The 17,303-nt window shown below is 41.5% G+C and overlaps 1 protein-coding gene across 1 annotated transcript in view; it reads right to left on the reverse strand.

The window, feature by feature from the left end:
- The window catches only part of ryr1b (ryanodine receptor 1b (skeletal)), a 287,373-nt gene extending 275,414 nt beyond the window's left edge, over positions 1 to 11,959 (reverse strand). The window contains 1 exon segment of the mRNA XM_065027242.1: positions 11,667 to 11,959. Coding sequence (XP_064883314.1) covers positions 11,667 to 11,714 — 48 coding nt within the window. The 5' untranslated portion in view covers positions 11,715 to 11,959.
- Positions 11,960 to 17,303: the final 5,344 nt, after the last annotated feature.

The following is a 17,303-nucleotide window of genomic DNA, read 5'->3' on the forward strand; positions in this document are numbered from 1 at the left end:
CAAAACTGCATATTTTTAGAGTGGCCATTTTATTGTCCCCAGCACAAGGTGCAGCTGTGTAATCATCAAATGAAATCAAATGTATTTATAAAGCCCTTCGTACATCAGCTGATATCTCAAAGTGCTGTACAGAAACCCAGCCTAAAACCCCAAACAGCAAGCAATGCAGGTGTAGAAGCACGGTGGCTAGCAAAAACTCCCTAGAAAGGCCAAAACCTAGGAAGAAACCTAGAGAGGAACCAGGCTATGAGGGGTGGTCAGTCCTCTTCTGGCTGTGTCGGGTAGAGAGGAACCAGGCTATGTGGGGTGGCCAGTCCTCTTCTGGCTGTACTGGGTAGAGAGGAACCAGGCTATGTGGGGTGGCCAGTCCTCTTCTGGCTGTACTGGGTAGAGAGGAACCAGGCTATGTGGGGTGGCCAGTCCTCTTCTGGCTGTACTGGGTAGAGAGGAACCAGGCTATGTGGGGTGGTCAGTCCTCTTCTGGCTGTACTGGGTAGAGAGGAACCAGGCTATGTGGGGTGGCCAGTCCTCTTCTGGCTGTACTGGGTAGAGAGGAACCAGGCTATGTGGGGTGGCCAGTCCTCTTCTGGCTGTACTGGGTAGAGAGGAACCAGGCTATGTGGGGTGGCCAGTCCTCTTCTGGCTGTACTGGGTAGAGAGGAACCAGGCTATGTGGGGTGGCCAGTCCTCTTCTGGCTCAGCTTGATAACAGTCATTTATAGTCTCTAGATAACAGTCATCTATAGTCTCTAGATAACAGTCATCTATAGTCTCTAGATAACAGTCATCTATAGTCTCTAGATAACAGTAATTTATAGTCTCTAGATAACAGTCATTTATAGTCTCTAGATAACAGTCATTTATAGCCTCTAGACAACAGTCATTTATAGTCTCTAGATAACAGTCATCTATAGTCTCTAGATAACAGTCATCTATAGTCTCTAGATAACAGTCATCTATAGTCTCTAGATAACAGTCATTTATAGTCTCTAGATAACAGTCATTTATAGCCTCTAGACAACAGTCATTTATATTCTCTAGATAACAGTCATCTATAGTCTCTAGATAACAGTCATCTATAGTCTCTAGATAACAGTCATCTATAGTCTATACACTCTGTCCAGCTTGATAACAGTCATTTGTAGTCTCTAGAGTTGCGAGAGTTGCACCCCTTCTGAAAAAACCTACACTCGATCCCTCCGATGTCAACAACTACAGACCAGTATCCCTTCTTTCTTTTCTCTCCAAAACTCTTGAACGTGCCGTCCTTGGCCAGCTCTCCCGCTATCTCTCTCAGAATGACCTTCTTGATCCAAATCAGTCAGGTTTCAAGACTAGTCATTCAACTGAGACTGCTCTTCTCTGTATCACGGAGGCGCTCCGCACTGCTAAAGCTAACTCTCTCTCCTCTGCTCTCATCCTTCTAGACCTATCGGCTGCCTTTGATACTGTGAACCATCAGATCCTCCTCTCCACCCTCTCCGAGTTGGGCATCTCCTCGGCGCGGCCCATGCTTGGATTGCGTCCTACCTGACAGGTCGCTCCATACCAGGTGGCGTGGCGAGAATCTGTCTCCTCACCACGCGCTCTCACCACTGGTGTCCCCAGGGCTCTGTTCTAGGCCCTCTCCTATTCTCGCTATACACCAAGTCACTTGGCTCGGTCATAACCTCACATGGTCTCTCCTATCATTGCTATGCAGACGACACACAATTAATCTTCTCCTTTCCCCCTCTGATGACCAGGTGGCGAATCGCATCTCTGCATGTCTGGCAGACATATCAGTGTGGATGACGGATCACCACCTCAAGCTGAACCTCGGCAAGACGGAGCTGCTCTTCCTCCCGGGGAAGGACTGCCCGTTCCATGATCTCGCCATCACGGTTGACAACTCCATCGTGTCCTCCTCCCAGAGCGCTAAGAACCTTGGCGTGATCCTGTCGTTCTCAACAACACCCTGATCAGTCATCTATAGTCTCTAGATAACAGTCAATAGTCATCAGTCATTTATAGTCTCTATATAACAGTCATTTATAGCCTCTAGACAACAGTCATTTATAGTCTCTAGATAACAGTCATCTATAGTCTCTAGATAACAGTCATTTATAGTCTCTAGATAACAGTCATTTATAGCCTCTAGACAACAGTCACTTATAGTCTCTAGATAACAGTCATCTATAGTCTCTAGATAACAGTCATCTATAGTCTCTAGATAACAGTCATCTATAGTCTCTAGATAACAGTCATCTATAGTCTCTACACTCTGTCCAGCTTGATAACAGTCATTTATAGTCTCTAGATAACAGTCATTTATAGTCTCTAGATAACAGTCATCTATAGTCTCTACACTCTGTCCAGCTTGTCATTTATAACAGTCATTTATAGTCTCTAGATAACAGTCATTTATAGTCTCTAGATAACAGTCATCTATAGTCTCTACACTCTGTCCAGCTTGATAACAGTCATTTATAGTCTCTTGATAACAGTCATCTATAGTCTCTAGATAACAGTCATTTATAGTCTCTAGATAACAGTCATTTATAGTCTCTAGATAACAGATAACAGATAACATCTATAGTCTCTAGATAACAGTCATCTATAGTCTCTAGATAACAGTCATCTATAGTCTCTTCTCTCTGTCCTAGATAACAGTCATAGATAACAGTCATCTATAGTCTCTAGATAACAGTCATCTTTCTCTAGATAGTCTCTAGATAACAGTCATCTATAGTCTCTATAGTCACTCTGTCCAGCTTGATAACAGTCATCTATAGTCTCTATAGATAACAGTCATCTATAGTCTCTAGATAACAGTCATCTATAGTCTCTAGATAACAGTCAACAGATAACATCTATAGTCTCTAGATAACAGTCATTTATAGTCAGTCTATAGATAACAGTCATCTATAGTCTCTAGATAACAGTCATCTATAGTCATCTCTCACTCTGTCCAGCTAGATAACAGATAACAGTCTATATAGTCTCTAGATAACAGTCATTTATAGTCTCTAGATAACAGTCATTTATAGTCTCTAGATAACAGTAACATCATTATATAGTCTCTACACTCTGTCCAGCTAGATAACAGTCATCTATAGTCTCTAGATAACAGTCATCTATAGTCTCTAGATAACAGTCATCTATAGTCTCTAGATAACAGTCATCTATAGTCTCTAGATAACAGTCATCTATAGTCTCTTCACTCTGTCCAGCTAGATAACAGTCATCTATAGTCTCTAGATAACAGTCATCTATAGTCTCTAGATAACAGTCATCTATAGTCTCTAGATAACAGTCATTTATAGTCTCTAGATAACAGTCATTTATAGTCTCTAGATAACAGTCATTTATAGTCTCTACACTCTGTCCAGCTAGATAACAGTCATTTATAGTCTCTACACTCTGTCCAGCTAGATAACAGTCGTCTATAGTCTCTAGATAACAGTCATCTATAGTCTCTAGATAACAGTCATCTATAGTCTCTAGATAACAGTCATCTATAGTCTCTAGATAACAGGCATCTATAGTCTCTAGATAACAGTCATCTATAGTCTCTAGATAACAGTCATATATAGTCTCTAGATAACAGTCATCTATAGTCTCTTCACTTTGTCCAGCTAGATAACAGTCATTTATAGTCTCTAGATAACAGTCATCTATAGTCTCTTCACTTTGTCCAGCTAGATAACAGTCATTTATAGTCTCTAGATAACAGTCATTTATAGTCTCTACACTCTGTCCAGCTTGACAACAGTCATTTATAGTCTCTAGATAACAGTCATCTATAGTCTCTAGATAACAGTCATTTATAGTCTCTAGATAACAGTCATTTATAGCCTCTAGACAACAGTCACTTATAGTCTCTAGATAACAGTCATCTATAGTCTCTAGATAACAGTCATCTATAGTCTCTAGATAACAGTCATCTATAGTCTCTAGATAACAGTCATCTATAGTCTCTACACTCTGTCCAGCTTGATAACAGTCATTTATAGTCTCTAGATAACAGTCATTTATAGTCTCTAGATAACAGTCATCTATAGTCTCTACACTCTGTCCAGCTTGATAACAGTCATTTATAGTCTCTAGATAACAGTCATATATAGTCTCTAGATAACAGTCATCTATAGTCTCTACACTCTGTCCAGCTTGATAACAGTCATTTATAGTCTCTTGATAACAGTCATCTATAGTCTCTAGATAACAGTCATTTATAGTCTCTAGATAACAGTCATTTATAGTCTCTTGATAACAGTCATCTATAGTCTCTAGATAACAGTCATCTATAGTCTCTAGATAACAGTCATCTATAGTCTCTTCTCTCTGTCCAGCTAGATAACAGTCATCTATAGTCTCTAGATAACAGTAATTTATAGTCTCTAGATAACAGTCATCTATAGTCTCTACACTCTGTCCAGCTTGATAACAGTCATCTATAGTCTCTTGATAACAGTCATCTATAGTCTCTAGATAACAGTCATCTATAGTCTCTAGATAACAGTCATCTATAGTCTCTAGATAACAGTCATTTATAGTCTCTAGATAACAGTCATTTATAGTCTCTAGATAACAGTCATTTATAGTCTCTAGATAACAGTAATTTATAGTCTCTACACTCTGTCCAGCTAGATAACAGTCATCTATAGTCTCTAGATAACAGTCATCTATAGTCTCTAGATAACAGTCATCTATAGTCTCTAGATAACAGTCATCTATAGTCTCTAGATAACAGTCATCTATAGTCTCTACACTCTGTCCAGCTTGATAACAGTCATTTATAGTCTCTAGATAACAGTCATTTATAGTCTCTAGATAACAGTCATCTATAGTCTCTACACTCTGTCCAGCTTGATAACAGTCATTTATAGTCTCTAGATAACAGTCATATATAGTCTCTAGATAACAGTCATCTATAGTCTCTACACTCTGTCCAGCTTGATAACAGTCATTTATAGTCTCTTGATAACAGTCATCTATAGTCTCTAGATAACAGTCATTTATAGTCTCTAGATAACAGTCATTTATAGTCTCTTGATAACAGTCATCTATAGTCTCTAGATAACAGTCATCTATAGTCTCTAGATAACAGTCATCTATAGTCTCTTCTCTCTGTCCAGCTAGATAACAGTCATCTATAGTCTCTAGATAACAGTAATTTATAGTCTCTAGATAACAGTCATCTATAGTCTCTACACTCTGTCCAGCTTGATAACAGTCATCTATAGTCTCTTGATAACAGTCATCTATAGTCTCTAGATAACAGTCATCTATAGTCTCTAGATAACAGTCATCTATAGTCTCTAGATAACAGTCATTTATAGTCTCTAGATAACAGTCATTTATAGTCTCTAGATAACAGTCATTTATAGTCTCTAGATAACAGTAATTTATAGTCTCTACACTCTGTCCAGCTAGATAACAGTCATCTATAGTCTCTAGATAACAGTCATCTATAGTCTCTAGATAACAGTCATCTATAGTCTCTAGATAACAGTCATTTATAGTCTCTAGATAACAGTAATTTATAGTCTCTACACTCTGTCCAGCTAGATAACAGTCATCTATAGTCTCTAGATAACAGTCATCTATAGTCTCTAGATAACAGTCATCTATAGTCTCTAGATAACAGTCATCTATAGTCTCTTCACTCTGTCCAGCTAGATAACAGTCATCTATAGTCTCTAGATAACAGTCATCTATAGTCTCTAGATAACAGTCATCTATAGTCTCTAGATAACAGTCATCTATAGTCTCTAGATAACAGTCATTTATAGTCTCTAGATAACAGTCATCTATAGTCTCTAGATAACATTCATTTATAGTCTCTACACTCTGTCCAGCTTGATAACAGTCATTTATAGTCTCTAGATAACAGTCATTTATAGTCTCTAGATAACAGTCATGTATAGTCTCTAGATAACAGTCATGTATAGTCTCTAGATAACAGTCATTTATAGTCATCTATAGTCTCTAGATAACAGTCATTTATAGTCTCTAGATAACAGTCATTTATAGTCTCTAGATAACAGTCATTTATAGTCTCTAGATAACAGTCATTTATAGTCTCTAGATAACAGTCATGTATAGTCTCTAGATAACAGTCATGTATAGTCTCTACACTCTGTCCAGCTTGATAACAGTCATTTATAGTCTCTACACTCTGTCCTGCTAGATAACAGTCATCTATAGTCTCTAGATAACAGTCATCTATAGTCTCTACACTCTGTCCAGCTAGGTAACAGTCATTGATACGAATTCTACACAGTAAGGACACTATTTTTAGCAGTTTTTTATGCCAAGGAAATAACTCTCTGTAACTCTCTGTGTCTCTGTAACTCTCTGTGTCTCTGCCTCTCTGTGTCTCTGCCTCTCTGTGTCTCTGCCTCTCTGTGTCTCTGTAACTCTCTGTGTCTCTGTAACTCTCTGTGTCTCTGTAACTCTCTGTGTCTCTGCCTCTCTGTGTCTCTGCCTCTCTGTGTCTCTGCCTCTGTGTCTCTGTAACTCTGTGTCTCTGCCTCTGTGTGTATCTGCCTCTCTGTGTCTCTGTAACTCTGTGTCTCTGCCTCTCTGTGTATCTGCCTCTCTGTGTCTCTGCCTCTCTGTGTCTCTGCCTCTCTGTGTCTCTGTAACTCTCTGTGTCTCTGCCTCTCTGTGTCTCTGCCTCTGTGTCTCTGTAACTCTGTGTCTCTGCCTCTCTGTGTCTCTGTAACTCTGTGTCTCTGCCTCTCTGTGTCTCTGCCTCTGTGTCTCTGTAACTCTCTGTGTCTCTGTAACTCTCTGTGTCTCTGTAATTCTCTGTGTCTCTGCCTCTCTGTGTCTCTGTAACTGATTTATTCCACGTTTTGTTGTGTAACAGGCCGAATTCAAAATGGATGAAATAGATTGGTTTTTATCACCTATCTATACACAATACCCCATAATGACTACGGATCGGCGTCCCGTCAACGGGACAGTTGTATATCATTCAGCACGTTAAGTCAAGATCGCAGATTTTAGAGAAACCCTACCCTCCTAGTCCCTACCCTCCCAGTCCCAAATCTTACCCTCCCAGTCCCAAATCCTACCCTCCCAGTCCCAAATCCTACCCTCCCAGTCCCAACCTTCCTATATGACAATAAAACATGAATTTTTTGACAGGCTCAGCTCTCCTTTCCTGGGGTATAAATAGATAATGATGCCAACAGATGCACCGGGCGCTGTCTGTACACAGACACACACACACACACACTCACACAAACTCACACACGTGGACACACACACATGAACGCAAATACATGCACACGCAGAACCCCACCACCACCCACATACCCTGAAACCACCAGAACATTCTGGAAGCAACAAAATTAGCACAAAAATATATATAATAGCCTACCTGACGGTGCCACTTACAAAATCTACACACTGATCTACACACTGATCTACACACTGATCTACACACTGATCTATACACTGATCTACACACTGATCTACACACTGATCTACACACTGATCTACACACTGATCTATACACTGATCTACACACTGATCTACACACTGATCTACACACTGATCTACACACTGATCTACACACTGATCTACACACTGATCTATACACTGATCTACACACTGATCTACACACTGATCTATACACTGATCTACACACTGATCTACACACTGATCTACACACTGATCTACACACTGATCTATACACTGATCTACACACTGATCTACACACTGATCTACACACTGATCTACACACTGATCTACACACTGATCTATACACTGATCTACACACTGATCTATACACTGATCTACACACTGATCTACACACTGATCTACACACTGATCTACACACTGATCTACACACTGATCTACACACTGATCTACACACTGATCTACACACTGATCTACACACTGATCTACACACTGATCTACACACTGATATACACACTGATCTATACACTGATCTACACACTGATCTACACACTGATCTACACACTGATCTATACACTGATATACACACTGATCTACACACTGATCTACACACTGATCTACAACACTAAAATAACACACTGTCGGGTAACCTAACTATGCTGAACATACAGATCATTTTAAGTCTATGAACCACTAAAATAACAGATCATTTTAAGTCTATGAACCACTAAAATAACAGATCATTTTAAGTCTATGAACCACCTAAAATAACAGATCATTTGAAGTCTATGAACCACCTAAAATAACAGATCATTTTAAGTCCATGAACCACCTAAAATAACAGATCATTTTAAGTCCATGAACCACCTAAAATAACAGATCATTTTAAGTCCATGAACCACCTAAAATAACAGATCATTTTAAGTCCATGAACCACCTAAAATAACAGATCATTTTAAGTCCATGAACCACCTAAAATAACAGATCATTTTAAGTCTATGAACCACCTAAAATAACAGATAATTTTAAGTCCATGAACCACCTAAAATAACAGATCATTTTAAGTCCATGAACCACCTAAAATAACAGATCATTTTAAGTCCATGAACCACTAAAATAACAGATCATTTTAAGTCTATGAACCACCTAAAATAACAGACTTTAAGTCTATGAACCACCTAAAATAACAGATCATTTTAAGTCTATGAACCACTATAGTAACAGATCATTTTAAGTCTATGAACCACTATAGTAACAGATCATTTTAAGTCTATGAACCACCTAAAATAACAGATCATTTTAAGTCTATGAACCACTAAAATAACATCATTTTAAGTCTATTAACCACCTAAAATAACAGATTTTAAGTGTATGAACCACCTAAAATAACAGATCATTTTAAGTCTATGAACCACCTAAAATAACAGATCATTTTAAGTCTATGAACCACCTAAAATAACAGATAATTTTACGTCTATGAACCACCTAAAATAACAGATCATTTTAAGTCCATGAACCACTATAGTAACAGATCATTTTAAGTCTATGAACCACTATAGTAACAGATCATTTGAAGTCTATGAACCACCTAAAATAACAGATCATTTTAAGTCTATGAACCACTATAGTAACAGATCATTTGAAGTCTATGAACCACCTAAAATAACAGATCATTTTAAGTCTATGAACCACCTAAAATAACAGATCATTTGAAGTCTATGAACCACCTAAAATAACAGATCATTTTAAGTCTATGAACCACTATAGTAACAGATCATTTTAAGTCTATGAACCACCTAAAATAACAGATCATTTTAAGTCTATGAACCACCTAAAATAACAGATCATTTGAAGTCTATGAACCACCTAAAATAACAGATCATTTTACGTCTATGAACCACCTAAAATAACAGATCATTTTACGTCCATGAACCATTATAGTAACAGATCATTTTAAGTCTATGAACCACCTAAAATAACAGATCATTTTAAGTCTATGAACCACTATAGTAACAGATCATTTTAAGTCTATAAACCACCTAAAATAACAGATCATTTTAAGTCTATAAACCACTATAATAACAGATAATTTTAAGTCTATGAACCACTATAGTAACAGATCATTTTAAGTCTATTAACCACCTAAAATAACAGATCATTTTAAGTCCATGAACCACTAAAATAACAGATCATTTTAAGTCTATGAACCACCTAAAATAACAGATCATTTTAAGTCTATGAACCACCTAAAATAACAGATCATTTTAAGTCTATGAACCACCTAAAATAACAGATCATTTTAAGTCTATGAACCACCTAAAATAACAGATCATTTTAAGTCTATGAACCACCTAAAATAACAGATCATTTTACGTCTATGAACCACCTAAAATAACAGATCATTTTAAGTCCATGAACCACTATAGTAACAGATCATTTTAAGTCTATTAACCACCTAAAATAACAGATCATTTTAAGTCTATGAACCACCTAAAATAACAGATCATTTTAAGTCTATGAACCACTATAGTAACAGATCATTTGAAGTCTATGAACCACCTAAAATAACAGATCATTTTAAGTCTATGAACCACCTAAAATAACAGATCATTTGAAGTCTATGAACCACCTAAAATAACAGATCATTTTAAGTCTATGAACCACTATAGTAACAGATCATTTTAAGTCTATGAACCACCTAAAATAACAGATCATTTTAAGTCTATGAACCACCTAAAATAACAGATCATTTTAAGTCTATGAACCACCTAAAATAACAGATCATTTTAAGTCTATGAACCACTATAGTAACAGATCATTTTAAGTCTATGAACCACCTAAAATAACAGATCATTTTAAGTCTATGAACCACCTAAAATAACAGATCATTTGAAGTCTATGAACCACTATAGTACTGGTGTGTCAGTGATCATGTCATATTGAAGACATCCACCCAGAGCCAGGCTCAGCCAGTGATAATCAGGTCAGGACACTAAAATAGTCAACTAAATTCAGAAGGGAAGGGAAGGAGGCCGCATGGCTGGTAAAACTGCTACCAATCAAATGTATTTATAAAGCCCTTCTTACATGAGCTGATGTCACAAAGTGCTGTACAGAGGCTAAACAAGACTGAAATATCTCTGCCTGTACAGCAACATTTACTAAAACCAGGAAACAGAAGAGAGAGACATCTGATATTGATATAGAGAACCGGGCAGAGTAGTTTCAACAACAGGTTAGAAAACCAACTGTCTCTGAATCACCGTGTTCAGGCCATTGTAAAGCAGATATTGATCTGAAGCCCTGGTACAATATAGCTGCGATAAAGTGTGTAAAGATAAAGGTTGGTAGCTCCCATACTGATGACAGCTCAGATCAGATCCCCCCCCACACACACACACACACACACACACACACACACACACACACACACACACACACAGCCAGTCCAAAAGCCAGCATGTGTCCAGACAGGGCAGGTCTCAGGTCACCCCTAACAGCCCTAACAGCCCTAACAGCACTAACCCTCATACCCTACACCCTAACAGCCCTAACAGCCCTAACCCTCATACCCTACACCCTAACAGCCCTAACAGCCCTAACAGCCCTAACCCTCATACCCTACACCCTAACAACCCTAACCCCTATACCCTAACAACCCTAACCCCTATACCCTAACCCCTACACCCTAACAGCACTAACCCTCATACCCTACACCCTAACCCTTATACCCTACACCCTAACAGCCCTAACCCTCATACCCTACACACTAACCCTTATACCCAACACCTTAACAGCCCTAACCCTCATACCCTACACCCTAACAGCCCTAACCCTTATACCCTACACCCTAACAGCCCTAACCCCTATACTCTAACAGCCCTAACCCTCATACCATAACCCCTACACCCTAACAGCCCTAACCCCTATACCCTAAGAGCTCTAAACCCTATACCCTAAGAGCCCTAACCCCTATACCCTAAGAGCCCTAACCCCTATACCCTAAGAGCCCTAACCCCTATACCCTAACCCCTATACCCTAACAGCCCTAACCCCTATACCCTAACAGCCCTAACCCCTATACCCTAACCCCTATACCCTAACCCCTAACAACCCTAACCCCTATACCCTAACAGCCCTAACCCCTATACCCTAATCCCTAACAACCCTAACCCCTATACCCTAACAGCCCTAACCCCTAACATACTCTAAATCGGTTCGGAACCCAGGAGGAAAGTAAAGCAGCAACTCACCGTGCGAAGGAACTGAATCTCCTCCTCTCCTTCTCCTCCTTCTGCCATCTTTCTGTCTTCTCCCGGTTCTATCTGCAGCTCTGAGAGAAAAGCCAGAAAATCCTCCTGTTCTCTAACTCTCTTTCTCTTTTAGTCCTTTGCACAAAAATCTCTCTCTCTCTTTCCTTGCTATCTTTTTCTATTCGCAACACCCCTCTCTCTCTCTCCTTGCTACACCTCTCTATCTCACTCTCTCTCTCTGGCTCTCAGAGTGTGTGTGGGTGTGCTGGAGGACAGAATGAGTCCTGTGGCTCTCACCATGTTGGGAGAGAGAGTGACGGGTAGGTTGGGCTCTCCCCAGCTCTCTGGGGGGGGGGGGTGGGGGGGGGGGGGGCAAGCACCTTGTTACACGTTCTAACAGCTTCCACCTTGCAGCCATGTTTGTAGAAGTGGGCCACTCCCCCCCCCTCCCTCCTAGACTAACAGGCTATAAAAGGAAAGCTTGTGAGGACTCAGGAGGCTTCTGGAGATCACACCCACAGGAACACACAGGAACCCACAGGAACACACAAGAACATACAGGAACCCACAGGAACCCACAGGTGCATGTACACACAGGAACACACAGGTGAACCACGACTCCATTTTGTTGCTCCCTGCCTACAGACAGAAGCTAAAACAAAGCTCCCGTGCTGAGGTCTGTTCAACGCTGGTCCGACCAATCTGATTCCACACTCCAAGACTGCTTCCATCACGTGGACTGGGATATGTTCCGTATTACGTCAAACAACAACATTGACGAATACGCTGATTCGGTGAGCGAGTTCATTAGAACGTGTGTTGAAGATGTCGTTCCCATAGCAACGATTAAAACATTCCCAAACCAGAAACCGTGGATTGATGGCAGCATTCGCGTGAAACTGAAAGCGCGAACCACTGCTTTTAATCAGGGCAAGGTGACCGGTAGCATGACCGAATACAAACAGTATAGCTAATCCCTCCGCAAGGCAATCAAACAAGCTAAGCGTCAGTATAGAGACAAAGTAGAATCGCAATTCAACGGCTCAGACACAAGAGGTATGTGGCAGGGTCTACAGTCAATCACGGATTACAAAAAGAAAACCAGCCCTGCACACCTCCAATTCAATCATTAAGTTTGCAGACGACACTACAGTGGTAGGCCTGATTACCAACAAAAACGACAGGGAGGAGGTAAGGGCCCTCGGTGTGTGGTGTCAGGAAAATAACCTCACACTCAACGTCAACAAAACAGAGTAGATGATCGTGGACTTCAGGAAACAGCAGAGGGAGCAGCCCCCCTATCCACATCGACGGGACAGTAGTGGAGAGGGTGGAGAGTTTTAAGTTCCTCGGCGTACACATCACGGAAGAACTGAAATGGTCTACCCACACAGACAGCGTGGTGAACCTCAGGAGGCTGAAGAAATTTGGCTTGTCACCAAAAACACTCACTAACTTTTACAGATGCACAATCGAGAGCATCCCGTCGAGCTGTATCACCGCCTGGCACGGCAACTGCTCCGCCCACAACCGTAAGGCTCTCCAGAGGGTAGTGAGGTCTGCACAACGCATCACCGGGGGCAAACTACAGACCCTCCAGGACACCTACACCACCCGATGTCACAGGAAGGCCACAAAGATCATCAAGGACAACAACCACCCGAGCCACTGCCTGTTCACCCCACTATCATCCAGAAGGCGAGGTCAGTACAGGTGCATCAAAGCTGGGACCGAGAGACTGAAAAACAGCTTCTATCTCAAGGCCATCAGACTGTTAAACAGCCATCACTAACATTGAGTGGCTGCTGCCAACATACTGACTCAAATCTCTAGCCACTTTAATAATTAAAAATTGGATGTAATAAATGTATCACTAGTCACTTAAAACAATGCCACTTTATATAATGTGTACATACACTACATTACTCATCTCATATGTACAGTATATACGGTACTCTATATCAACTTAATTGAGGAAAATAAGTACAATCCCAAATGTATTTTTGATACTATCGCAAAGCTAACTAAAAAGCAGCATTCCCCAAGTGAGGATGGCTTTCACTTCAGCAGTAATACATTCATGAACTTCTTTGAAGAAAAGATCATGATTATTAGAAAGCAAATTACGGACTCCTCTTTAAATCTGCGTATTCCTTCAAAGCTCAGTTGTCCTGAGTCTGGACAACTCTGCCAGGACCTAGGATCAAGAGAGACGCTCAAGTGTTTTAGTACTATATCTCTTGACACAATGATTAAAATAATCATGGCCTCTAAACCTTCAAGCTGCATACTGGACCCTATTCCAACTAAACCATGGAAAGAGCTGCTTCCTGTGCTTGGCCCTCCTATGTTGAACATAATAAACGGCTCTCTATCCTCCTGATGTGTACCAAACTCACTAAAAGTGGCAGTAATAAAGCCTCTCTTGAAAAAGCCAAACCTTGACCCAGAAAATATAAAAAACTATCGGCCTATATCGAATCTTCCATTCCTCTCAAACATTTTAGAAAAAGCTGTTGCACAGCAACTCACTGCCTTCCTGAAGACAAACAATGTATACGAAATGCTTCAGTCTGGTTCTAGACCCCATCATAGCACTGAGACGGCACTTGTGAAGGTGGTAAATGACCTTTTAATGGCATCAGACCGAGGCTCTGCATCTGTCCTCGTGCTCCTTAGACCTTAGTGCTGCTTTTGATACCATCGATCACCACATTCTTTTGGAGAGATTGGAAACCCAAATTGGTCTACACGGACAAGTTCTGGCCTGGTTTAGATCTTATCTGTCGGAAAGATATCAGTTTGTCTCTGTGAATGGCTTGTCCTCTGACAAATCAACTGTAAATTTCGGTGTTCCTCAAGGTTCCGTTTTAGGACCACTATTGTTTTCACTATATATTTTATTAATTTCAATGAAACATGGTGAAGCCCCAAAATTGCCCTTGCTAGAAGCATGTGTTTCAGACATAAGGAAGTGGATGGCTGCAAACGTTCTACTTTTAAACTCGGACAAAACAGAGATGCTTGTTCTAGGTCCCAAGAAACAAAGAGATCTTCTGTTGAATCTGACAATTACTCTTAATGGTTGTACAGTCGTCTCAAATAAAACTGTGAAGGACCTCGGCGTTACTCTGGACCCTGATCTCTCTTTTGACGAACATATAAAGACTGTTTCAAGGACAGCTTTTTTCCATCTACGTAACATTGCAAAAATCAGAAACTTTCTGTCCAAAAATGATGCAGCTCTACTTTCCGGCTACCCGGATAAAGCACTAAATAAACTTCAGTTAGTGCTAAATACGGCTGCTAGAATCCTGACTAGAACCAAAAAATTTGATCATATTACTCCAGTGCTAGCCTCTCTACACTGGCTTCCTGTCAAAGCGAGGGCTGATTTCAAGGTTTTACTGCTGACCTACAAAGCATTACATGGGCTTGCTGCTACCTATCTCTCTGATTTGGTCCTGCCGTACATACCTACACGTACGCTACGGTCACAAGACGCAGGCCTCCATATGGTCCTTAGAATTTCTAAGCAAACAGCTGGAGGCAGGGCTTTCTCCTATAGAGCCCCATTTTTATGGAATGGTCTGCCTACCCATGTGAGTGACGCAAACTCGGTCTCAACCTTTAAGTCTTTACTGAAGACTCTTCAGTGGGTCATATGATTGAGTGTAGTCTGGCCCAGGAGTGTGAAGGTGAACGGAAAGGCTCTGGAGCAACAAACCTCCCTTGCTGTCTCTGCCTGGCCGGTTCCCCTCTTTCCAGTTGGATTCTCTGCCTCTAACCCTATTACAGGGGCTGAGTCACTGGCTTACTGGTGCTCTTTCATGCCTTCCCTAGGAGGGGTGCATCACTTGAGTGGGTTGAGTCACTGATGTGATCTTCCGGAGATCTTTGTGGGCTATGTCGGCCTTGTCTCAGGATGGTAAGTTGGTGGTTGAAGATATCCCTCTAGTGGTGTGGGGGCTGTGCTTTGGCAAAGTGGGTGGGGTTTTATCCTTCCTGTTTGGCCCTGTCTTGGGGTATCATCGGATGGGGCCACAGTGTCTCCTGACCCCTCCTGTCTCAGCCTCCAGTATTTATGCTGCAGTAGTTTATGTGTCGGGGGCTAGGGTCAGTTTGTTATATCTGGAGTACTTCTCCTGTCTTATCCGGTGTCCTGTGTGAATTTAAGTATGCTCTCTCTAATTCTCTCTTTCTCTCTTTCTTTCTCTCTCTCGGAGGACCTGAGCCCTATGACCATGCCTCAGGACTACCTGGCCTGATGACTCCTTGCTGTCCCCAGTCCACCTGGCCGTGCTGCTGCTCCAGTTTCAACTGTTCTGCCTGCGGCTATGGAATCATGACCTGTTCTCTCTCTCTCTCTCTCTCTCTCTCTACCCACTTTCTCTACTCTCTGTCCGTGCTACCTGTCCCAGACCTATTATTTGACCATGCTGGTCATTTATGAACATTTGAACATCTTGGCCATGTTCTGTTATAATCTCCACCCGGCACAGCCAGAACAGGACCGGCCACCCCTCACATCCTGGTTCCTCTCTAGGTTTATAATCTCCACCCGGCACAGCCAGAAGAGGACTGGCCACCCCTCACAGCCTGGTTCCTCTCTAGGTTTCTTCCTAGGTTCTGTCCTTTCTAGGGAGTTTTTCATAGCCAACATGCATCAACACCTGCATTGCTTGCTGTTTGGGGTTTTAGGCTGGGTTTCTGTACAGCACTTTGAGATATCAGCTGATGTACGAACGGCTATATAAATACATTTGATTTGATACTGCATCTTGCCGTTAGGCCATCCACATATTTATATGTACATATTCTTATTCATTCCTTTACTCTTGTGTGTATACGGTAGTTGTTGTGAAATTGTTATATTACTTGTTAGATATTACTGCACTGTCGGAACTAGAAGCACAAGCATTTCGCTACACTCGCATCAACATCTGCTAACCATGTGTATGTGACCAATAAAATTTGATTTGATTTGACATGACACCAGGGGTCTTTTCACAGTCCCCAAATCCAGAACAAATTCAAGAAAGCGTACAGTATTATATAGAGCCCTTATTGCATGGAACTTCCTTCTGTCTCATATTGCTCCAATAAACAGCAAACCTGCTTTCAGAAAACAGAAAGCAACGCCTCTCGGCACGACGCCTCTCGGCACGACGCCTCTCGGCACGACGCCTCACGGCACGACGCCTCACGGCACGACGCCTCACGGCACGACGCCTCACGGCACGACGCCTCACGGCACAACGCCTCTCGGCACACCGCTTCACGGCACAACGCCTCACGGCACAACGCCTCTCGGCACAACGCCTCTCGGCACAACGCCTCACGGCACATCGCCTCACGGCACAACGCCTCTCGGCACAACGCCTCACGGCACATCGCCTCACGGCACAACGCCTCTCGGCAAAACGCCTCTCGGCACAACGCCGCACGGCGCAACGCCTCTCGGCGCAACGCCTCTCGGCACAACGCCTCGCGGCACAACGCCTCTCCCCTATTGGATAGTGTGTGTACGTATTGATATGAAGGCTGTGTGTGCCTTTTTAATAAATGTACGTAGTTCTATCCTTGAGCTGTTCTTGTCTAATGATGTTCTGTATCATGTTTCATGTTTTGTAATAA

This window comes from Oncorhynchus nerka, linkage group LG14 (assembly GCF_034236695.1).
Source record: "Oncorhynchus nerka isolate Pitt River linkage group LG14, Oner_Uvic_2.0, whole genome shotgun sequence".
In the NCBI taxonomy this organism is placed as follows: domain Eukaryota; kingdom Metazoa; phylum Chordata; class Actinopteri; order Salmoniformes; family Salmonidae; genus Oncorhynchus; species Oncorhynchus nerka.